Here is a 25,387-nt window from a genome sequence, read left to right as displayed (position 1 = left end):
TATAATAATGATGGTAAGAGAATATTATGCACTTTAATAGCTGATCAGATGGCTCTTCACCATCAAACTAACTGGGATGGGACGAAGACTGCGGGTGTCGTAGATTTTGGTGCGGGTTCAGCAAAATCATGCGAAATAGCCACTCAAGCATACGTGTTCACTCTAGTATGTATGAACGAAAGTTGGAAAATTCCTGTCGCATATTTCCTAGTAAATGGATTATCAGCTGAAACTCGGACTAATTTATTGAAGACATGCTTGACTGAATGCTACAGTGTGGGGGTCGACATTGTCGCTATAGTATTTAATGGCTGCGCAGCTAATATAAACGCAGCTAATTTATTAGGTTGTGATTTAAAACATCCATCACGTCTTAAAACAACTTTCAAACATCCAGAATGTGACTTGGAGGTAGCCATCATGCTTGATGCTTGTCATTTGATAAAACTGGTGCGGAATTCGTTTGAAGCCAAAAGATTAATATTTGATGAGAGCGGAAATCGAATTCGTTGGCAGTTGCTTAATAATTTAGTAAAGTTTCAAAAAAACGTGGGACTCAATTTTGCTAACAAAACTAGTGTGCGTCATATTCATTTTCGAAATGAGGTAATGAAAGTAAAATTAGCAACACAAATTATGAGCATGCGTGTTGCAAATGCACTTAGATTATGTAACGAGGTAGTGACGTCTTCCCTTTTTAAAGACACCGATGGAACGATTGATTTTTTAACAATTTTTAATAATTTGTTCGATATACTGAATTCAAAGTCGTCAGATGTGTATGGGCTGAAAAAACCTCTTTCAACAGAAAATGCCGACGAAGTTTTACAATATCTGGAAAAAGCCAGGCAATACATATTGGGACTTGACATATTTGTAAAATACAGAAGTGAATTTCGCCAGCGCATTACGATGAAAGTTATGAAGAGAAAAATTGTTGAATCTAAAAACAAAACAGGATTTTTGGGCTTTCTCATATGCATAGAAAGCTTAAAGCACCTGTATTCTACTTTGGTCGAAAAGCAACATTTGCAATATATTTCAACCTACAAGCTATCTGAAAATAACCTTCAAATGATATTCAATGCTTTTAGGCGATTTGGGAATTATAATAATAATCCAAGCGCCCTACAATTCAAAAGCATTTTTAAAAAAATATTTCAACGCCTGGAAATGAAATCTTCATTTTTAGGGAAAATGTATCCCGTTGGAAGATATTCCAACATTAATGTGTTCATCCGCAATCGAGAATATTAATTCAACAGTAAGCAAAAGAGCTGTCAATGATGAACTTGATTCGGTCAATACTAATTGGGAACAAGACAATAAAAGAATATTAGAAACTGACCATATAATAGACGCAAATGTCGAAGCATTTTCAGAAATCCTGAATACTGAAAGCGTTAAAGAGACAACTGAACAAATCATTGGCTATATTTCGGCATGGGTTTCTAGGAAATTGGTTAATAAACTTAAATGTGAGATATGTACGGACAGCCTAATTTCTAATGACAAGTTGTGGTTTCACAGACTCATCATTTTGAAAAATATGGGGAGGAGACTATGTTTTCCAAGTACGGATGTTTTCAAAATATGCCTGAAGTCAGAAGCAGTTATTAAAAATCAAATAAAAGCAACAGATCACATAATCCTTTCGGATATCAAAGATATTCAAATTATTAAATATCGGATTTTAAAAGTCGTTTTGTGCGTTGTAATGACGTATTTGAGTCTTTAAATTCTCATTCCATAGAACAACACCCGATATTTAATCATAGATTACATCTCATTCGCGCTGTTATAAATAAATTCATTGGTGTTCGCTTACATTTCGCACACAAAACTTATATAGATTGTAAAACTGATTATAAAAGGCAAAAAAGGAATAAATTAACTTTGTTTGAAGGTTTATAAAGTAAAGACGCTGGTGCTAAATAAATAGAGTTTTATGATGGAGACGATGATATCTTAAAGAATTTATGTTTACCTAGTTTTACCTATACAAAGCGTTTAAAGCTATAAATGTTTCACTTTTTTATATAGTTCACCTTATTATCTGTAAAAATAAATGAAACACAATAAATTGTTTTATTAATTCATTGCATTATGTAGACTGAAATACATTAATAAATAAATTCATATTTGAAGCCTGCATATTTTTATGAAAATTATAGCTATACCTACTGTTTTACTCGATCCAAGTTTAAACTTACCTAAAAAAATAAAATAATTTACACATATGTCATTTTATTAAAATTAAGTGTCCAATTTTCCCCAGATTTCTCTGATTATACGTCACACGCGCTTTGGCCAATGAGCGTGCGGCACTATTGCTACGTAACTGTCGATGCAGATATATATTTTTTTAACGAATGTATGTTGCTTTTTTTCATTTCTTCCTCGAGCCCATTTGTAATGATTATATGTATAGGTATGTGTCTATAGTAAATAGTGCGCTGTTTTATATGCAATGTTGCTGTTGGCGCCTATTTGTAAAACGTCATAGACACGCGGTGCCGTCACTAAATAAAATAGAAATGTACTTATAACTTGAATTAGTCTGTTCTAATATTTCCAGAGTAAAAAGTAAATCTCCCGGCTTTTATTCGGGATTTTTTCATTTAGAACTCAAGATACCTGTTGGAGTAAAAATATATCAGTGGTAAACTCCATTATGTTATGAAAGTACATAACATAATTACTCAATATGATAGTCTATCAATTATCACAAATTGCCACAAAAGCGATTCTTATTTTGTGTGTGTCCTACTGTAAAAGCATTATATATAAGTAATATATAAAAGTAATTTTATCATTAAAGTATGTGAGTATGACCACTGAATTAAGCCATTGCAAAACACAGTTAGGATTTGATTTAGATAACGGGATTTATAATTTTTAAGACAAATTCTGTGTTAATATTGTGTTGACAAACTCGTGTAGGTAAAAGTAATTCAAACCATTTATTGTATCCCAAAAGATCAGAAATTTCTTCCATAAAGGGATAAATGAATACACAATCAAACACAAATAATTTACTTAATGAGATTTATTTAAAAATAAAATAGTATAAAATACGGACATATTTACAATGTGCAATAGTCGTCTCTATGCCAGTAGAAACGGTATTGCATTGTGATGTAGTTTGTGTTACAACTAATCAAATGGTGCGCATGAGTCGGCCGCGGCCGCGTCGAGTGCTGCGCTCTACATACCCTGTGTTTATTCCCATAAAACATTAGTGTTATACTACGAAAGTGAGGTTACGAATATTTAAAAACAAATGAAAATACGGACGGCATAAGCTTCAAATGTGATACCAATTTATTATGATATTTTCATAATGATTATAAAAACTGATCTAAATGAGAGATTAACGAGAATCGACATATTTAGATAGATATTGAAATACATTAATCTATTGATAAAAGAGAACCAAGCATGAGCGTAATTCAAAGTAGTACATAGTTTTCGTAACACCACTTTTTACTTCTCCCTCTGAAGGGCTTGCATACTCGCCTTGTTGCAACACCTACATTTTACTCATTACTGGTGGACACAATACTCTGCTCTTTCGTTGCTGTCTCATCCTCTCCCAAATGTCACACCCAAAAGTCCGGTGAGTTTGTAAAAGCCGGTCTTTGTCAGGTTAACATATGACAAGTAAAAAAGTGTCTGACTTCGAACACTGGAATATCATTTCAGGCAGAGTCCACCTTTAGGGTGTAAGCAAGTACGGAAATTAGCATATACAATATTGGGATTTGATTTTAATTAAATTTCCCATTGTTTAAACTCTTACCTTTAGATAAATTATATGTCTAGATAGAGTGGCGCGCTCCAATTGCGCTAAACAAATAGGCTAATTATTATAAGCTAGTGTGCGTGACAGCTGTGTCATACGCTGTCCCTACGTATTGCTGCTTAGCCTTGTATGCGTGCCTAATGATACAAGTTGGACGATTCCCATTAAAATGTGAATAAAATTATACTTATTCATGTAATACAAAAAAATAATTAACTCGAAACAAAATATTTAATATCTGTGTTCATAATTTTGTAATTACTGTAATAATAACAAACATTTTATTAAATTTATATTTATTTACAAATGACACCTGACACTATTCGTTGTTTTAGATCGACCTTTATAGTTTCTGCATACTTTAAAGACGGAAACCGACATTTTTTTGCAATGTAAATTCGGGTAGTAACAGGTGTGAACGCAGGACAGCTCGAAGCACACTGACCGCTGGAAGGAGATATAAAAGTAAACTATTCACCTCTATTTTCTTCGACGCGTTTGAAGCTTTAAGCGTCTATCTAGACATATTTTTAATCAAATCTTTTAATCCGAAATAGTTTTACACATATTCTAGATCTATCTGGCGTACGCAAATGCCAGTCATGCCGTTTCGTGGTGTTGGAGAACGGAAAATACGCAAAGGTCACAAAATTATTTGAGATTTTTTTGCGCAATTTAGAGTATTATTAGTTTATTGCATTCTGCAAGGTATTGCGTACCGACCTTCCCTTTTTCTTGTCCATTTAGTATTATGTACATATATTGCATCTGCTAGCACCATGTGCTGAAATTAGAGTCATTTTTGACAGCTTTTTAAGCTTCTAATGGTATCCATAATAATTTGTAGCCAACACGAACAATGTAATTAATAGTAAAATTAATGAATTTTAAATAACAAAATAATTTTCTATTTTTGACATATGACAGCTGTCAAAATGACATCCAACTACCGTGACTTATCATACATTGTCAACGAAAAAATAAACTAATTATAAATTTAATTTAAACAATAACGTGCATTAAACGTTTCGCGTTGAGAATGAGAAACTTATAGCCCTCGTTAATTGCATTTTGGAAAACACCTCAACATGTACAAACAACGTATTTAAACTTATGGAAGACTAAAATCAATTAAACAATACAAATTTGAGTGTACAATGGTTTTTCATAATAGATACAGGGTAAACAAACATTTTGCTGTATATTTCTGTGAACTAACATAATACAACAGTTTAAATTTGTATTAGTCTGAACACCATACATTTATATATTTATACTCAAAATCGCAAATTATGTGTTTACTCTGAAATTCATCGAAAAGTATCCTACATGCAGAGTATGTAAAAAAAATATTCAACAAAGCACTTGATCTTGGGATTAACAAAACACAGACCAGTGCCACTTCAGTATACATCAACATTGCATTCTATTTCAGAGACTTTGTAGCCCATGGTCTATATAATGAAGTGAGGCCAGCTTTGTGTGCTTTAAAATTGAAAATGATGGTTAACATCAACGAGTTTAAAGTCACATATTAACTAGCCAAAAAAGTCGCCTGTACACACATCAGAATGAAAAGTCAAATTGCTTGACTAAGTACATTTTGCTCCTTCAAGCCGGACATAAGCCGTAAATCCATGTTTGTGTCTTAACACGGCTTTAAATGTCGAAATTTTTGTGCTAGTGTAATATTTGATATCAGCATTTAATTGTTTTCCTTCACAGTAGGTACAAATTATGTTCTTTAATAACTACATGGCGTAGCTGTCTAGAGCCTAAACCGAGCTGTCTTTATTACTGTCTAAGCTTCACAACGGACGTCAAACTATACGTAGAAAATAAACTACAACTTGAGTGTTAATTAAAATATTTGTCTAAAGTAAAATCTCAGTTTTGTGAGAAGATAAATATTTAATTAATCATTGCGTGACGTATCAATGAGGGTAATTAAATATTTTTTGAGATCTATCTCGTGCATGCTCAGTTTAATTCAATTTCGGCCTCAATTTTATATGAATAGTACCTAGAGAACGCCAGTCCCATCCGCACGAAGTGTTCACATGTGAAGTGGGAAGTGCCCGAGAGCTGCGCGTCCCGTGGTGTCGAGGGCCGCGCCTACAGCAGCATGTCGCTGGTGGAGAGGCGCGTGAGGTCGGAGGACAGCTGCAGGTCGGCGCCGCGCCTACAGCAGCATGTCGCTGGTGGAGAGGCGCGTGAGGTCGGAGGACAGCTGCAGGTCGGCGCCGCGCCTACAGCAGCATGTCGCTGGTGGAGAGGCGCGTGAGGTCGGAGGACAGCTGCAGGTCGGCGCCGCGCCTACAGCAGCATGTCGCTGGTGGAGAGGCGCGTGAGGTCGGAGGACAGCTGCAGGTCGGCGCCGCGCCTACAGCAGCATGTCGCTGGTGGAGAGGCGCGTGAGGTCGGAGGACAGCTGCAGGTCGGCGCCGCGCCTACAGCAGCATGTCGCTGGTGGAGAGGCGCGTGAGGTCGGAGGACAGCTGCAGGTCGGCGCCGCGGTCGGCCAGCAGCGCCGACAGGCCGAGCAGCTCGCCCGACGACAGCGCCGGCACCTCCGCGCGCGCCAGCTCCGCCGAGAACGACCCGCCCTCCATCTGCCGAGCCGACACACAAATATTGAACAAATATTACAAGCAATCAATTTATAACAAAAATCCCAAAGGAATGTAAATACAGGGCATTGGATCCTAACAATCGAGCCCTACTGAGAACAAAATACACACACACACACTCCTGTCATTTATTCCTTAAGGGGCAGGCAGAGGCGTAACTGGTGCACCCAGTTTCGCCATGTGTATTCCGTCCTAAGATGTGATAGTGGTATAAATTTAAATCTTCACCTGGCTGTAATCGATATGCTGCACCATGTTGGGCGAGCCAGCTCCGTGCATCGAGTGAGCCATGGGTGACGCTACGCCCTGCATGGGTTGCGCCATTGGAGACGCACAGCCGTGCATCGACTGGGCCATGGGTGACGTGCCACCTATCATCTGCTGTCCCATGGGCGAGGCGCCGTCGTGCATCGAATGGGCCATGGGGGAGACCACCCTGTGCATGGGCGACTGACCCATGTTTGGAACCACCTGGTAACATCAAATAGAATACATAAAAGTACTTGAGGTTGTTACAATATATACACTGCCAACTCAATAATTACCAATCTATTATTATAATCGATATTGAAATTACTAAATCGATACTATCTAACTTTTTATATCGATAAATTACATTGAAAAAATAATGGAACAAATAATTTTAAGTAAATTTTACCTGCATATTAGCGGGAGAGGAAGCTGGTGGTGAGGGCGAGGGGGGGCTGCCAGGCTGGCAGGCTGCAGGGGGGCCAGGTTCTGCTGGTACTGCGCGCCCCACTGCAGCTCCTGGAACGCGTTGGGGTTGCTCGGGCCCGGCATCAGCAGGTTAGCCTGCATCTGCTCCATGCTCATCGGCCAGTTTTGCTGAAATTAACACATAAAATCTTATTACACTTATGGGACATCCGATAGGGGTCTATAGATACACCTAAAATAAACACAAGCCCGAAGTTACTGAATAAAAATTAAATAGTCAATTGAAACAGTAAATTGCCTTTTATTTAAAGTTGTTTACCTTACTCACTTGGTCGGCGTATGGCGGATACACGTGCAATGGCGACGTGCTAAGATGATGAGGCGGCGTTTTATCTGAAATACCAAAAAAAATATGTTATAAGTTGTTGTGTAACGTGAACTTAGGTAAGTACTTTATTGGAACTTGGAACAATAAATGGTAAGTATTTAATCATAAGGTTGCTGATTAGACCTTGATACTCAATTTTGACCTCAATTGTCGTGTCACACTCTTGGTCATAATATTACTGGGATCTCCCTTGTACTCGCATTAATGGCAACTTAGATCGGAAAATGTATATTCGACATGACATTCTTTAGACTTTTAGAACCAGTATGTCTGTCATAGTTATATAAGATTTTAATTAATTTCCTCTGACTGAATTCCTGGACAGATCTGTGTAAAATAATACAAACTTACCTCTTGGCTCGATTTTGATCGGTTTCTGTTCTTGCTGGAACCCCCCTGAAAAATAAAATAAATTAAAATAACTTTATCCCACTTTCTAGAATAATGAAATTAAAGCCGTATGCCTTCACAAGCGACATGCAATTAGCTAAGCCACGTAAAACTTGTATCAACACGTAAGTTTTGATAATATAATATTTAAAATATGCATATATTGCTACAAATTAAAATTGCATCATCACTGAATAAAATTAAAAGCGTCGATAAAAATATTATAAATGGAATAAAAAGCAAATTAATTTAAAAATAAATTAACATCAACATCTCAGTCAGGGGTTAGCATCGGAAAACAACAAAAATAAGTGTCGACTATGAATGTTCCAATTAGAACTGAAGTAAAACACTAACGTAGCGATGGTGAGAAAAATTCGCCACCAATCTTTAGTTTTTTGTTTTTAATAAGTCTAATTTATTAGTTTAGGATTGGCTAAGAATATCTTTTTATACGACTGCCCAAAGTTTATCATAAAGAAAATATATTCGTTATTGGGTTAGATACAATAACCCTACGAAAAAAAACGAATACATTCAACCTGAACAAAAAATAACATGCTAAAATTAACAGAAAATAAAACGCTAATATGAATATGTGTGATGGTATCAAAATAATATAAAAAACAACAACAAAATACACAACCATGCCACAACACGTATGTCCGTACCTCTTTTTTCGCGTAACTTAGGATTTGGCCATTATCGAAAAGAAACAAACGTCTTTTATTAGCATATTAATTGGTATTCGCATCACTCAAGCTACATCGTCTACCGTCTCTGTATAAAAATGTAAAAAAATTCACAAAAGCGACTTTATTACATGATAATTCTGTCAAAAAATATGTCTAAATAATTTTCCTAAAAGTTAAGTACATGTCGCAGTTATCGATGTCGATAATAATTATCGATATCGACAAAACGACCAGTTCGGTAATACGTTACTGTAAACAGTATTTTAAATACGTAAATTTCTCTAAAATTCTCGTATCTTTTACTATAATGAGGATATGTTCAAGACATACACGATCCGTCGAAGCATCAGCAGATATAAGTGGCATTTTGGTATTCATATTTAAAGTAATAACAATTTTCTAAAGGGAACTTATTCCGAGCAAGTCAAAAATTTATTGCCAATAATATTTATATCATAAAAAAGTTACTTCACAATACTCTATGATACCAGATATTGTAAATCAAAAGTACAGCAGGTTGCAAATAACGTTTTTCATAAAATACATCAGTTATTTTACATCGGCGTTGTACTAATAAACGCTGTAGAGGTCTCACATAGCTATACTTTGTTTTGGATTTCACATTGACATCGAACGCCGAAGAAATCAAGACAAAACATACAGCGTTCATTACTAAGTTCCCAGTATGGCTTCTTTCAAAAACTTCTACATATAACATACAATTTTGTTTAAATCTAACATACGTTACAAACTATAATTTTGTTAACACATATCCATATTAGCCCTATTCTACGTAGCGAGTTTGTACTAGCATTTGAACTGCAGGATTTGCTATGCGCCTCATAGCGAGATCTCAGTTCGTGTTTTAAACATGCCGTGTGCGTAGTAATGGCTGGCCGCCAGCCAGCGCGTTTAGACAAATGCTGAGAACTGTTACAGAAGCTGCACTGTGAGCCAGCTGCGGAGATATGTGGTAGACACCGGTATAATTTGCCGAATTTATAGTCTATTTCCGACTTTTCCGTCTGGCTACCCTACCGTGAGACTCAACAAAACATAAATATTCGACAAATCAACGACACAAATAAATTATGATCAACAATAAAATCGTTGGATATGCTTTTTAGATATTTTTTCCACCAATTTCATTGGTCATAGTACCAACAATTTTTCTCTTAGATAATTTATTAAATATTCTGAATATATTTTTGGACTTTAAGAATATATTAAGATATACACTTAATTTCAATAAAATAATTAACTTTGAGTTTATGACGGTAAAACAAAAATATTTTTTTGTATTGCTCTAAAAATTACAAAGCCAAAGTTAATCTAAACTAATATCTCAAAGTTTTACCGTATTCCAATGCTCACACGTATCTAACACACATTGTAAAATCAATTATTCTTATTGTATTTCGTGTTAGTAACTGCATTTAGCATATACATACTATAGATGTAATCTAACTTATACATGAATACATAATATTGTTAGAACAATCATTTAAAATATAATCCTGTAGAAATGTGATTCAAACGAAATTGCAGATCAGTTTGAGATAGATTAAAAATCATATTATCTCGATTTAAAAGCTCTAAATATGATGTAACATTTGAGATTTCATACCATTTGTTTGTAGAATTTGAATCACCTTCTAAAAGATATTCCTTAAATTATCCTAAAGCGAATTGTTTTGGCGCCACCACCCAATACCAGGCACCAGTAAGCAATAATCGATTAACATGTAATCGAATAACTTAATTCTATAGTAACTGTTAATTTATCGATAATAATAAAACAGATTTACTAAATTACACATCTAGATATTTATTTATTATCCATGATTGTGTTAAAATAATTTAATTATTAGGTACGTATTATCGTCATATTCTATTGAATTTTATCGATAAATTAGCGTTTCATTCAATCCTCTTCACATTAAAGCCCATATGATGACCAAATACGATATTTAATACATTTAAAGAACATAAATTATGACGCAACCATCACCATTTTGATTATTGGAAGCAATGAGAAGACTTTCTGTATCGATTATATCGATGTAATCGATAAACATATCAGTTGTGCAATTCGATGCAGACGTCATACTGGCAACATGTACCGTATGATAGTAAGTATGTGGATATAAAACTCACACTTACTGTCTTGTTCGTAAGTAGATTGCAATAATGCCGGTATGAGAGTCTTCCTTCTCTTACTGCCTATGTAACTTGGTTCTAAAAATGCAATTTAAAAACATTAGTCATTTCGAGTTATACTGGAAGTATTCTTCAAGATAGCCATTAAAAATATTTCCATAACTATTGTTTGCCAAATTCTTTAATTTAATTATTTAAATAAAACTTTAACTAGATTGTAATATTGGTAAGGAAAAGGAGTAAAAATGCATTGAAAAAGACAATTTGCTCAGCCTTTTCTAATATTGGCACTTACAGATTTACCACATATTATGCACTACAAATTGATTTAAAAAGATTAATTATAGTTACTTATAGGTATAACAAAATAAATAACAAAAACAATCAATAAATTAAAAAACTGAAACAAAAACATAAAATTAGACAACAGTTGGACTAGATCTGAAAAGAAAGCGTAAGTACGACTAGATTATACGAGCTTGCAGTTGGCTTGCAATACGTGAATCAATCTGGTAGATCTAAAGAATTTCGACTCTGCCACAAAATATTAACTTGATAACGTTCCACAGGAGATAAGATTGAGACATATTTTCATGAGATTCTGCCTTCGATCGAGGAATCTAAATCACGCGTTTGAGTGATTTTTTCGTACTGCATTCCATTTTGGTAATTTGATCGTTATTTTCAAAAGGCTTATTGCTATATAGCCGACAGCAGACGATCAAAGTACGGGGTGTGAACACATCGTCTAATCAGTTTTCAAGGTTGATAGCAACACGATTAAAAATTAGACGGAATATCGTCGTACTTTGAAGTCTAATTTGTGACGTACGGTAGTATGTTGTTCGCCACCACTTATATTTTGTTTGAGATTACAAAACCGTATAAGAGAAGAGGTAGCTGCCAGTCAGAAACATCTGGGGCGAACTGCAAATGAGTATCCGTTATAGTTATTGAGCGTGGAACTTGCTGCCGTCCACGGGCGAGTAGTAGCAGCTGGTCTCGTCGAACTCGGAGGCGGTGGCGTGCGGCGCCACGGCCATGTACAGCGCGTAGTGCTCCGCGTCCGTCAGCTCCAGCTCGTCCTGCAGGCGCCGGAACGACGACGCGTCCAGCGCCAGCACGCTCTCCGCCACGAGGATGCTGCCGTCCGTGGGCGGCGCGGGGCCCACACTGCGCCGCAGCGACGACGCCGACGCCGAGCGCTCGTCGTCCCCGTGCAGCGAGATGTGCGTCACGCTGTCGGCGTAGCTCAGCCCCGCGCCCGACGCGTTGTCCTTCAGCGACGTGTGCGACACCGACGACTTGAACCGCGACGGCCGCTGCCCCGACACGCTGCTGACGGAGCGCCCCACCGGCTTACAGCGCGCTGCTCCTTGCCGCCTTCCGACTTCACGCTGGGCGCCGGCGACTTCTCTTTCCGACGGAACAGCCGCGAGAAGAACGAACGTTTCTTAACCGGCGGTAGCGCCGGCTCGCTTTTGGCTACCGTCAGGTGGTTCTCGTGTTTGAGCACGTCGCGGTCGCGTGTCACGGGCAGCTGCCGGCCGGGCTTCAAGATACTGTCTACGGACGTCTGGCTCGTTTTGAACGGCTCCGTGGAGGTAGATTTGCGCACGCGTTTGGGAGGCAACGGAGGTGCGCGGTCGTCGTCACTGTCGCGTTTGAGGGGCGTGAACTCTATAATGGGTCCGCGGAAGGTGTGGACTGGTACGTCTTCATAAGACGTGGGTTCGGGTTCCGTGATAGTCACGGGGTTTTTGAATGCCAACTGCAAGCTCGTGTAGGTGCCGGCGTCGTTGAAGTCGTCGGCGTCGCCGTCGGGCTCGGGCTCGGCGCCGGCCATGGTCTCGAGGCGCGTGCGGTTCTCGGAGTAGATCTCGTCGAGCTCGGCGACCTGCTCGAGCAGCTCGTTGAGGCTTTTCTCGTTGGTGTCGACGGCGACGTCGACGTCGGCGTCAGGCTCGAGGTTTCCGTTGACATCGGTGACATCAGCACCGCTCTCCGACACTGCTACGCTGTCGGTGGTGGAGCTGACGGCCTCCTGCTTGTCAGGCTTGTTGTTGTTGGTGTCCGTGCGCTTCTCGTTCAGGAGAAGGCTGAGGAACGACAGGTCGGGGAGCGGTTTGCGTATTGTACCTTGGTATTCGGGAATGTACTCGAACGGCAGCGAGTTGCTCGTCATCTTGTCGGAGAGCCTTCTCAGCTGGAATCGTACCTGGGGAACAAACATTTACTATTGCTCAACACAATTCTTCGCTTGTTCCTCATGTGTGACTATAAGATGTATTAATCTTTATTATACATGAGCATCATCATTAAGTCCGTAATTTTAGAAAAAGTTTTGCTTGAAAATATTTTGAATTTAATATAATAGTTTAGACTTCGTTGATTTGTACACGATCGCCATGCAGTAAAAACGGTTTTAATGTTTTTTAAGAAATAACATTTGAAGACCAAGCCATTTATGGAGTACGTTGTTTGCTAGTCATTGTTATAATAGTTTCATGTAAAGACTAAAACTTCGACTCACATTGACATTGTCAGTAATGTTTGGGTTCTTGTATGGCGGCGTCTCGAACGCTATGGCATACTGTTTGTGCACCACGATGATGATCGCCATCTCCTCCCACAGCACGCGGTTGTTGTCCTCCTGGTAGAACACCACCACGGTGTCCTCGCGAGTCACCTGGAAAGGACAATGAGAAAATTCTAGCAGGCCGAAGCGACTTCATCTGATGTGACACCCAAAAACCATAAGTACCGACCAGCAAGTGATATAATATATGTACTACGTTCTAGACCTGGCGTTCCGAACACTCACTGTGTTCAACTGAAGTGTACTGCAATCCGGTATTGGTTGCCATTTACCTACTCATACTCTATTTAAAGCGCCTTAGCACTGCATGTTTAAAGTTTGCTTAGACGACGATTGATGTTTTAGCGCTACAGCGAACTATTGTCCTAACTGCAAATTTTGAACACATAGTTTATATGGACGTTCGTGTCTATAGAATATACGCTAATGGACCAGTAACAGATATTGTATCTCTTGATGATGGGAACTATACCAGCCTGCCTTACTGCTTCATATTCCAACTTGTATCACCTTTTTTAATAGGCTGCCAAACTGAGCTGTTCACATGATAAGTACTAATAGAATCCACTCTTACTAAAGAGACAAGAAGGCGTTGCGATCAAACTTATCAGAAAATATAAAATTTGGTCTTACATTAAGAGTTATTTTCTTGAATACATACTGTGACGTAGTTTAAGCGAGAAAAACAAAATATTATTTTAAAGAAACTGCCGTATTACACTAAAGATTTCAGAGTAGAATTAATAAATTATTCTTTTGTTTTTAATTTCCTTTTGACAAGAGAAACTTGTTTTGAACCCGTATTTGTTTATGTATGAATGTTTTATTGTCATCTCTCTCGAGGTTAAACAATTGGTAAAGAGAATTGCGTGAGTGATTATGATAAAGAAAATAAATTCTGCCATTGCAGCAAAAAGTTTCCTGACAAATCATAGCTATTGTATGGACTAAATAAATCGATTAGCAGTCATTAAATCGTTGTAAAAATTCATGAAAATAAAAAAGGTTTAGTTTGTCGATTTCATTCATGAAAATAAAAAAGGTTTAGTTTGTCGATGGTGAAGATTAGCATGTAGCGCTCAATAGAGTCTGCCTACCTCTATGGGATATGAGTGTGAGTGTATGTACGTATTGATCTGTTAATTCCCTGGATAGTATAACTGTAAGTAGGTCGTAGTATGGTGTACGCTGGTACTGACCTTTTCACAGAGCAGTATGACCTGCGTGCCGCCGCGCGCCGGGCCGGCGCAGTGGCTCGCGCGCATGATGAGCAGGTCGCTCATGGCCTTCTTGTCGTAGATGACGTCGGACACGACGGGCGCGAGCGTGCGCCGCATCTTGCCGCTGGAGTGCGGCAGGAACACTTGGAACGCGAGTCGCACTGCATTCAGATCGATGCCTTGCGGGTGGTTCCGGTGGGTGAAGCCGGCTGGAACAATGATTTATATTCTAAGATGTTTTTATTACATAGATACGTTGTCCGAGCTCAATATTGGCAAGACGAAAGCAAGTCAGCAGTCAACCGCCAACCAATATCGCGGCTAATCGGCTTACTAACTTTTTGTATTTTTATAAATAAAATGCCTTCCTGTGTTTTTACACGATGTGCAAATTATACTCCAACTGTGAATGAAAAAAAAAGGTTCATTTCATACGTTAGTAATAAGTATACACTATTTAACTTATTTTTAACTAATAAATGCATTTTATTCGACTGTCATGGCGTTCAGAGACCAATAAACTAGATGGTCACGGCGGTCGACACTCGGGCCGTATCAATGCGAGCTCCTAGGGCTGTGTAGGTATGTGACTATCTATAGTAAAAACTACGCTGTTTTTATGTGCAATTTTGTTAGTCTATGACGCGTCTATTTGTAAAACGTCATTGTTTATATTCGTTTTTATTAACGAATAATAAATGCGACAGGTGTTTGGCGGTGTAGATGTTTGTTACCGGTGTAGATGTTGTTGAACCGAAGAGTTAGCATTATCTTACTATCATAGAAGTAAATAGTGAGTTTATTCAGGTGTTACAAGTCAAAACAGATACAGCTGAACTGATTCTGATAAAGTTTTGTATATAGATAAACCATGTTTGGAAGCATATAATATTATTTTTCGTGTTCAGTGGATGACGTTGCGGTCCCGATCCGCGACGGCATGTATAGCTTAAAATGCCACCAAAGCTATCTCATTTGATCGCCATTAAGCACTTAATTCTAAAATATCTAATTAACATGGAACAAATTCAAATTTTTAAAACAAATCCATACCTTTACTTCAATCAAAATGTTCTTTTTACTTTATCTAAAAAAAAATGGCTCTCTAAAGTTTGTTTTGGTGGAGAAATAACTATTGTTAAAAAGGACACAAAAGTATAAAGGCAGTTTAAAAATTTTAATTAGTTTAACTAACTTTGTGGCCGACTGTACAAATGATAGGTAGATGGGTAGACGACCAGCGTTTTTCAACATGTGCTAAACTGATACGACAAAATTGAATCTGCCATAGTTTGCTTGTAGTCATTTTGTTTCATGTTCAAGGGATTTAGATATTTTTACCGATCTCATTTAAAATAACACTAGTTTGAAGTTCGAAAGACAAGTACTATGACTTGTGGTAGATTTCTCGTATGCGATGAGCTGTCTGAAGTAACCCTTAGATATACAGTTTTACCACTAAGCATCAATATGCATGCACTATAGTGTTCCGATTGACAGAAAATTATAACCAGCATAATTAATAGGCATTATGAGACGTAACATCTGTCTCATGCATACGAGCACAGTGGAGTGCCACGCTGTACTTTATAATACTAATTCTTTGCTGGTGGTAGGATATATTTTATATACGACCTAATAGCAACCACAAACACGTGTTAAAACCCGCCATAGTGTCCCACGTAAGTGTGTCGCGCTCTGGGATCAGTCTGTTTACATCCGATTCCAACAGACCAACATAATTGTGTTGAATGCCGAGGGGTAATCATATCTCGTCAGGACATTCTATTGGACTCCACCACTCTGTCTAATTCCCACTCCACTATCAGATATAAAAAACATAGCATACCATCAGGCGAAGGAAATGCTCATCTCGACGTACATTTGCAATAAATCGTTCATTAGTTAGCGATACGTAGATCATGGATCTATTTATGTTTTATGTTGCACAACTACGATTAGCTTCGATACAATATTATGTTAATTTGTACGCAGCAAGGTCGCTCGTAACAGTCGCGTTGCCTGAGAGTGACTAATTGGCGCCAAAACGAAAAGTTCGGCCATGATCATGGTTTTGAAAAAAAGACCATAAAACACGTGAACGAAAACCGGATTTTTGCGTAGTGTTTGAAATATTTATTACAAGTGTGACATTTTAAAATAAAAATTTCCCTACGAAAAAATACCAATTTAATCATGATCAGGTATTGGCTTGGATTATATATATTTTTTTGAGGAGAAAAATTGATGACTCGTTTGATGGTTAATCCAACACCTGTTCATACACAGGAGCAACATCATCAAAAATTACAAGATCCGTATTCAAAAGGTTCACTAGATAAAATAATCCATTTCCTTCACATGTAATTTTTGGAAAATAACTTATAAAGCGACTGCTAAAAAACTTTATATACTCTACAAATTTCCGACAATAGTTTCACATAAGCAGAAAGAAAAACTTTATTCTAGATCTCCTATTTTATTAAAATATACCTTAAACAGTGTAGCTTAAGTTCGTTTTTGAGCACACTATTTTGAGAGTGGTGCCGGGCCAATAAGTCTATTACGGTTTACTGAGGGTTTTACGACACATGACGTCAACTCCCAATGAGAATATTACTCGGCAGTTCAATTAACACTGGATGAGGAAAATATGCCAATAATAAGGAAAAAATATCGTTTATTCATATCTATGGCATGAAACTGTGACAAAAACAATAGTCAGAGCCGACAATGATAGGCCCAGTGCCAAAAAAAAAGGAAATGGATTTAATTATTATTTTTATCCTTATTACTTATATTAAAATAGATATAGGTATATTATACATATTATAAACTTTTCTTTTAATTACGACAATCATTGTAATAATTACGTAGTTTCGCCGCTTTTACGTCACGCGAATTTATACATAGGTACAGATTCTATTAAAATAAGCAAGATTTTAAGTATTAGGAATACATACGAACTATAGTGAATAGTATACATATACTAATCTTGTCTTATATTAATTAGATAGTATATAACAGTAATATACATTATTTCTGGTTTAAAGGACATAGTAGCCATTGTTACTAGGTATCATTATTCTCAGAGAATAAACTAATACACTGAGCGTAGTAGTATATATGTTAACTGTTATATATGTGACTGGCAGGTTTAGACCTGTCACAATAAAGACGTCAGTGCGTTATTGACTGTCAACGAGTTTGCATTAAATAATTACATATTTAACATTGGCGACGAGGATTTTACTCAATATTCTCGTAAAAAAGCGTATTTACGAAAATATGGCTCAAACATTTGGTATTCTTACGACCTTCGACCACAATTTGCAAACTTGGCCAGAATACAAGGGACGGTTGCTACAATGGTTCGTCGCAAATGACGTCTCTGAAGCTACCGATGCTTCAGGATCCAAACGGCGTGCTATTTTATTAAGCGCACTCAAGGAATCCACGTACAAGCTTGCTGCGAATTTGGCCTCGCCGAAAGAACTCATTTCCATCCCGTTCGATGACATATTGGGTCTTCTGGACGGGCATTTTGTGCCCCAAGTGTGTGGTTTTCACGAGAGGTATAAATTTTATTCAGCAATCCAAGTCGAGGGAGAAACCTATCACCAATGGGCGGCGAGATTGCGTGGACTATCGGCAAACTGTGGATTTTTAAACGTGGAGGAAGCATTACGGGACCATTTTGTAATGGCAATGCTACCTGGAACGGAGCGTGAAAAACTATTTGCTCAAGATCCAAAGAGTTTAACGCTAGGAAAAGCGGTGGAGTTAGCAGAGAGGATGCGGTGTGCGCGTGCAGGCGCCTTAGCATCAACGGTCCCGGAAAGGCACCGTCTAACAACGATCAAATACTCAAGATCGACGCCAAAAATAATTCTAGTGTTAAACTGTTGTGTTCGGTTTGCGGTTTTAAAAATCATTCTTCAGCTCAATGTAGATTCGCTAGCTATAAATGTCAAAAGTGCAACGTTAAAGGGCATTTGCGTCGCATGTGTAAAAAAAATAATTTCTTGGAACATGAGATCACTAGCGGTGATGACGGTGAGTTGTATAATATTCGCACCTATAATGGTGAACCAATGACAGAGGTTGTCACTGTTCTAGGGAAACGGATCAGGTTTCAGGTTGATAGCGGGTCAGCTGTTACTGCGATTTCCGAGCGAACGTATTTTAAATATTTTAAGGAAGTAGTGTTGTCCAAAACAACTAAGTATTTAATGTCTTATACTGGTCGACGTATTGAATGCGTAGGTATTGCAAAATTGCCGTTCACATATACTGGGAAAACATGTACGTTAAATGTGTTTATCATTCGTGATGGCGGTCCGCCACTTTTAGGGAGGGACTTTATATCTTTCTTCCGATTAGAATTACTTCCCATTAATTTTTGTGAGAAAACCTCAGATTTAATAGAGCGCCTAAAGAATGAATTTCCTCGAGTATTCAGTGATGAGTTAGGGAAATTTACTAAATATAAAGTAAAACTTAAATTGAAAAATGACGCTAAGCCAATTTTTTTTAAGCCGCGTCCCGTAGCCTTTGCTTTACGTGATAAGCTGGACAAAGAGATAGAGCGTCTAGTGTGCGTTGGCATATTGAAGCCCGTAGAGCATTCCGAGTATGCTTCGCCCGTGGTGCCCGTGTTAAAGCGCGACGGTTCCATCCGGTTGTGTGCTGATTATTCAATCACAATTAATAAACAACTATTGGTCGATCAATACCCTTTACCCACCGCGCAAGAACTTTTACAAAGTTACAGGGCGGTCAACAGTTCTCTAAGTTGGATCTTTCACAAGCCTACGCACAATGTGTATTAGATGAAGAGTCTCAAAAGTATACAGTTATCAATACTCATAAAGGGTTGTTTAAGTATACGCGCTTAGTATTTGGGTTGTCCAGCGCCCCGGCTATTTTCCAACGCCTCATGGAAAATGTTTTATCAGGTTTGGACGGTGTATTGTGCATGCTCGATGATATTTTGGTGACGGGAGTGGATAGGGCGCAACATCTAAGTAGATTGCGCATTGTACTTGCTCGACTACAGGATGCAGGCCTAACGCTCCAAAATGCCAAATGTGAGTTTTTTAAAGAGGAGCTAGAATATTTAGGTTATGTAGTTGATAAGCACGGGTTGAAAAAGTCACCCAAAAAGGTATCAGCAATATTAAACGCTCCAGTTCCAAAAGACGTTGCTAAGCTACAATCGTTTTTAGGTCTTGTAAATTACTATCGTAATTTTGTGCCTAATGCTTCATCAATTCTCAGTCCTCTATACGCATTGCTACAAAAATTGTAAATGGTGTTGGACTCCAGAGCATAATGCCGCTTTTAAGAAAATAAAAACATGTTAGTATCGGAACAAGTTTTAGCTCATTTTGATACAAACGCAAAAGTAATTTTGACTGTAGATGCTTCTCCGACCGGATTAGGTGCCATTCTGTCACAAGAAGATGCTACAGGGTTGGAGCGGCCAGTATCATTTGCGTCGCGCACGCTGAATGTTGCGGAGCGCAGATACTCGCAAATACAGAAAGAAGCGACAGCCATCATATTTGGGGTTCGTCGTTTCCATCAGTATCTTTACGGCAGATCTACTCCTTTTGTTCTTCGAACTGATCACAAACCCTTAATTACTATATTCGGGCCACATCGCGGAATTCCCCAGATTTCTGCAAATAGATTACAAAGATATGCACTTTTTTTGAGTGGTTATAATTTTATAATAGAGTATGTCAAAAGTGCTAATAATAGCGCAGATTATTTTTCTCGCGCAAGTTTAGATGATTGTGAGTCATGCGAGATGGATGATCACGTAGCGCACGGATTTTCAAGATACGTTGAGGATAAGGCAACTTATGTTAATTTTGTTGTAGACTCTAGCTTACCTGTAACGCTTCAGAGGTTACGCGAAGAAACTCAAAAAGATGTGATTTTATCTAAAGTGGTAAAATATATTTTGAATGGCTGGCCGAAAAAGTTACAGACGAAAATATACGTAAATTTTTTCTTTGTAGAGACCAACTTTCATTTGAAAATGGTGTGATCATGCGAGGTTTTAAGGTTGTAATTCCTAACGTGTTACAAGCAAGTTTATTGTCAGAGCTTCATAAATCACACTTAGGTATTGTAAAGTCTAAAGCTGAAGCTCGTAGTAGACTTTGGTTTCCGGGTATCGACAAAGCGATAGAATCTATGATCGCAGGCTGTGAAATTTGTACACAGCTAAGACCGTCACCGGCGCGGGCACCGCTTGCCGTGTGGCCACACCCGTTACAACCATTTTATAGAGTTCATGTAGATTTCTTAGGTCCTGTTAATGGTGAGTTATTTTTGTCATTGTGGATGCGCATTCCAAATGGGTGGAAGTGTACAGAGTGAATTATACTTCTTCGGCCACAGTGATAGCAAAATTATACGATTTCATGTCACGATTCGGGTTGATTCACACGTTGGTTAGTGATAATGCTACATGTTTTGTTTCTGAAGAATTTACGAAATTTTGTTTAGCGAATGGAATATCGCATGTAACGTCGCCCGCCTATCATCCAGCTAGCAATGGCCAGGCGGAGAGCTATGTAAAATTATCAAAAAGGTATTAAATCTTGTTTGTTATCTAGTACTAATTTAAAAGAACGTTACGAAAAGTTATTAAAATACCTTTTCGATTATAGAAATTCGGTTCATTCTACAACTGGGTCTTCGCCTGCGCAGTTGATATTTGGGCGAAAACTTCGTTCGCGCCTAGATTTGTTTAATCCTATTTCACCGCCATCCCCTTCTGAATCTCTTACCAAATTTGTGAAACGACAACAGTGTTCACAGAGTAGGGCCTATGGAGGTTCCAACAGACAAAGTTTTAAAGCGGGTGATGTTGTTATGTACAAGAAATATCAAGGAAATAAACAATTTACTTGGAATCGTGGCATAGTTACCAAACGAATAGGCAAATTAACATATTTAGTCACGGACTGTACGACCTTAGTGCAAGTGAAAAAACATAAAAATCAACTCGTAGGAAAGTCTCTTCCTCCTATCTCTAATACCGGTGACGTCCTGGATTTTACGCCTGAACTTTACGAGACAGATACGTCTCCAAGGGAGGACCAAGCGATTGTGTCGCAAAGTTGCACCAGAGAGGGAGATGGAGATAACGAAGTGGCACTAGTCGAGGCTCCAGCTGGAGATAATGAAGTGGCACTAGCCGAGGCTCCAGCCGAATTACCACTTCAGCCAAACCTGAGCTCCGATGATGAGTTTTTTGAGGCTGTGACATCAGATTCGGAAAACCAGTGCGTTCAAGATGTGACGTTAGGTTCAGAAGGTCAGGTTGCTCACGAAACTGAGAATCAACTTTCCTCGGAGCAAAGGCCAGGTCAATCGAAGAGATTATTACGCCAAAAACAAAGAGTTGACTATAGAGCTTTCTTTTGTATGGACTTGTAATTTGTTATTTTAGTTTATGTTCTGTTATTTAGTTGTACCTTAATAATTCTTATGTTATGGGGGAGAAATGTTATATATGTGACTGGCAGGTTTAGACCTGTCACAATAAAGACGTCAGTGCGTTATTGACTGTCAACGAGTTTGCATTAAATAATTACATATTTAACATTAACTAAATTAAACTATTGTTATATGGACAAGCTTTCGTTGAAGATTATGAAAAATAACTTCAACATGTAATTTTAGTATACCATGAGCCAAGTACATGGGTTTATTGTTACAAACTAATGTGTAAAGGCGGTGCGCGGCGCGGTGGCCAGCGGGTGTAACTGCACAGAAATAACTGCGGCCGTTACCGAAATATCCAAAACAGCCGGCCCGGCCGCACATATCGCGGTATTCGGTCAATTACACAACGAATAGTGTTCTAAAAACGAAGTTTTTTTTGACCAGACTTTAAAACAAAGTCCCCTTACTTATCAAGAAATGGTCAACGACTATAAAGCCTACAAATGTTAATGTTGCTAGTATTTTATGAATGTAAGCATCCTCGAAAACGCTTTTGTCAACACCCATTCATAAACAAATGAGAGTTGGATAGTAAAAAGTCACGACAAGATGATTGTGGCATACTTGAACATTCTAAGTGATTCATCTGTTATACAAGTTCGACGATCGGTGTAGGTAAGATCCGTAAATTGTTGATACTGTCCTTGTGTAGAATTGACAAGGGCGTACGTGAGGTTCAGAAACTTTTCTCGGAAACTAATACCATCGCCTGCTGTGCAGTAATCAAATATCACGAGACCGAACAGTAAGAAATACGCTCATAAAAAAATCTGATTCAATACAATGCCTAATACCACATAATAATTAATATACTAATAGCTAATTTAATTACCACTAACATAAATAGTTTCATGTTTAAAAAGATGCGCTAACTGTGTATTAAGAAACCATCCATTATCTATTTCCACAATATGCTATCTATATTTTCGTTGTTAAACTTTAACATAATGAAGATGCAACTGAAATTGTTGATTCCCTGCATGTCCTCCTAAGTACAGTTCATTTTCATTTGCAACCAAGACTATAAGCTAGACTATTTATTAACAAATATTTTGGTAGTTTACAATATTCAATAAAGCTTAAAATAGATTTTTTAAAGAAATTTAAATTTGGATATTCCTACCGCTGCATGTATTATACGAATGACTCCAAGCCGTTTGCTCGGGAAGAGCCTTAACTGCCTACATGTCACGGACTTATTGATCTGGATAAAGGAAGTTTTTTGACCTGGGTTCATAAAATATAGAATTCTGACTAAAATTTATCAATAAGGTAAATAAGATGTGGAACATAACACCTTTAATATCTAAACGCCGTCTCGTTCTAACTATTGAGTGAAACTAATTGAGGAAAACCAAACTAAAATTGCACGCGATCATACCTGCATAGCATCCAAAGCGAGAAAGTGCAACAGTACCGTTTTCCTTATAATTCGTATCGTAAATGTAAACAAAACTCTGCCATTGACCATCCACGAACCTCGGGGGTATCACACTCAAGTTTAAAATAACAAATATTTGTCTTATTGCTTTCAACACATTCGTGAATTATACTATTATTTTTGTTATGCATTTTTACACTTTTGAGAAGTCTATGATGCGTATTAAATAGCTTTTATTCCGCCCGATAAGAGCACATATTCTGCGGACATGCATGACCCAAAACTTAGTTGTGGTCTGATCATTTCTGTCCCCCTTTATGGTCTTCCCTCTGAACCTGGGCATCACTGGTACCGCCCTAGTTATGGGACTCATCTAGAGTGAGTAATATGTCTATGAATGTCCCAGAGATATAAACGATGTGACAAGAAGGCTTGACGTCACAGCTCTGCTATTACATTTCGTGCGGTCATTGATTTCAGGAGGTTTAACCGCTCCTTGGCATCTCTTTTAAGGTTAGAATCGATTGAGTAAAATATAGTTTACAGAGTAGTACTTAATTCGATTTAACAAATTTTATATTTTATTTTAGACGAAGCATCTAAACTATAAATCTCTCCCGAATATAACGCGAGGACAAAACACTACCATGGCTACAAACCCAGTACGAATTTAATCACACTCCTTACAGCTAATATTTCATCACTTATTGGCGAATAGCGAGCGTTGGCTCAAATAAATAGATCATAAAATGGTCAATGTTTGTCTGTTTAGTGTCTTTATACTGTTTATTCTGATTATAAACCTTAATGCTGTCGGTGAATCAATCTTTGTTACTTCACAATACGTACGAAATATTTCCGATCGTAAATGTTAATGCCTTTCCGCCGCCAAGCGGGATTATGCAAGTACTATTGTATAGTTTGAAAAATATTAAAGACAATGTAATTAGGCACTATAAACCGTACCATCTAATATCTCAGGGTGTACCACCATCATTCACATTAACTCAACAGCTAAATATAGACCTCCCCTTGAGATTTCCAGACCCGACCTGTTCGAAGCAGCATAATTGGCTGGCGTGTGGTCATTCGTCAGTGCGCATTCTATCGTACCCTACTCCACTTACTCTTAAAAGCAGTAGGTCAATTTGGGTATAAAAAAGCAACCTGCATTCAGTTAGTTTATTATGCAGTGCTTTGTAATTCGAAGTTCACATTCTGTTGCTACTTTATGGGCGGTAGTGTCGCTTACCACCACGCAGACAGCTTGCTTGTCGCCACATTCAGTAAAGAAAGCCACGCAGAAACGGAACGACGTCCTTTTTCAGGCGTGAGTCACAATTCATATTATGAAATGACACGGCCTCGCTCTCGTCATGTTTGTTGACGTGTTCAACCAATACGCTAATTGTGCAGCGGCTGGCATTCAAACAGATCTTATACACCGCGATGTGCGGATCGTGTTATTGTGATCTTTGATTTAACCACAAATATGTATAGCAAAGGTTTTTAAGGCAATGTAACACTTAACGATGCAGTTTTACTTTATGGAACCACGAATTAATGTAAATAAGGGATACAGCAATTTAAAAAGAAAACAAAATCGTAATCTGATCAATTTCTAAGTGATACAATTCCATCAAGGGTTGCGAGCGTCTACAGAACTCACCCAAAAGTCCGGTGTGTCTTTGAAATAAAATACTTTATTTATCACGTAAGCGAACAAAGTTGCACTTATAATGCGTCAAAACAATGTATAATATAATAATTTCTAAATAACAATTAAAATTACTTATACAACTATGGACATTTTGAGCTTGTATAAGCATAGCTTACATTAGAAGTTTGTATAAGACGGCCCTTGTCAGACTAACAAACGTAATTAGTCCAAAAAAAAATCAATTCCATCTTCTA

General features: G+C 37.9%; 2 protein-coding genes across 3 annotated transcripts in view; both read right to left on the bottom strand.

Annotated features, from left to right (window-relative positions):
• Positions 1 to 3,033: 3,033 nt before the first annotated feature.
• LOC115444698 lies at positions 3,034 to 12,908 on the bottom strand. 2 transcript variants are annotated; one of them, XM_030170577.2, is made up of 7 exons: positions 12,886 to 12,908; positions 10,750 to 10,824; positions 7,853 to 7,897; positions 7,442 to 7,506; positions 7,094 to 7,281; positions 6,664 to 6,906; positions 3,034 to 6,417 (listed from the first exon to the last, which is right to left on the bottom strand). In XM_030170577.2, the coding sequence occupies exons 5-7, from the start codon at positions 7,097 to 7,099 to the stop codon at positions 6,256 to 6,258; spliced, it is 411 nt and encodes a 136-aa protein (XP_030026437.2). In that variant the 5' UTR covers positions 7,100 to 7,281; positions 7,442 to 7,506; positions 7,853 to 7,897; positions 10,750 to 10,824; positions 12,886 to 12,908; the 3' UTR covers positions 3,034 to 6,255. The 2 variants fall into 2 exon arrangements, with proteins under 2 accessions (XP_030026437.2, XP_037298150.1); XM_037442253.1 differs by lacking the exon at positions 12,886 to 12,908 and having other exon boundaries at positions 7,433 to 7,506; positions 10,750 to 10,826.
• LOC115450820 (embryonic polarity protein dorsal) overlaps positions 11,335 to 25,387 on the bottom strand; it is a 54,277-nt gene continuing 40,224 nt past the window's right edge. Inside the window, 4 exon segments of the mRNA XM_037442251.1 lie at positions 11,335 to 12,131; positions 12,134 to 12,964; positions 13,280 to 13,435; positions 14,545 to 14,774. Coding sequence (XP_037298148.1) covers positions 11,697 to 12,131; positions 12,134 to 12,964; positions 13,280 to 13,435; positions 14,545 to 14,774 — 1,652 coding nt within the window. The 3' untranslated portion in view covers positions 11,335 to 11,696.

Source organism: Manduca sexta, chromosome 24 (genome assembly GCF_014839805.1).
Source record: "Manduca sexta isolate Smith_Timp_Sample1 chromosome 24, JHU_Msex_v1.0, whole genome shotgun sequence".
Classification (NCBI taxonomy): domain Eukaryota; kingdom Metazoa; phylum Arthropoda; class Insecta; order Lepidoptera; family Sphingidae; genus Manduca; species Manduca sexta.
This window is presented reverse-complemented; position numbering and strand designations above follow the sequence as displayed.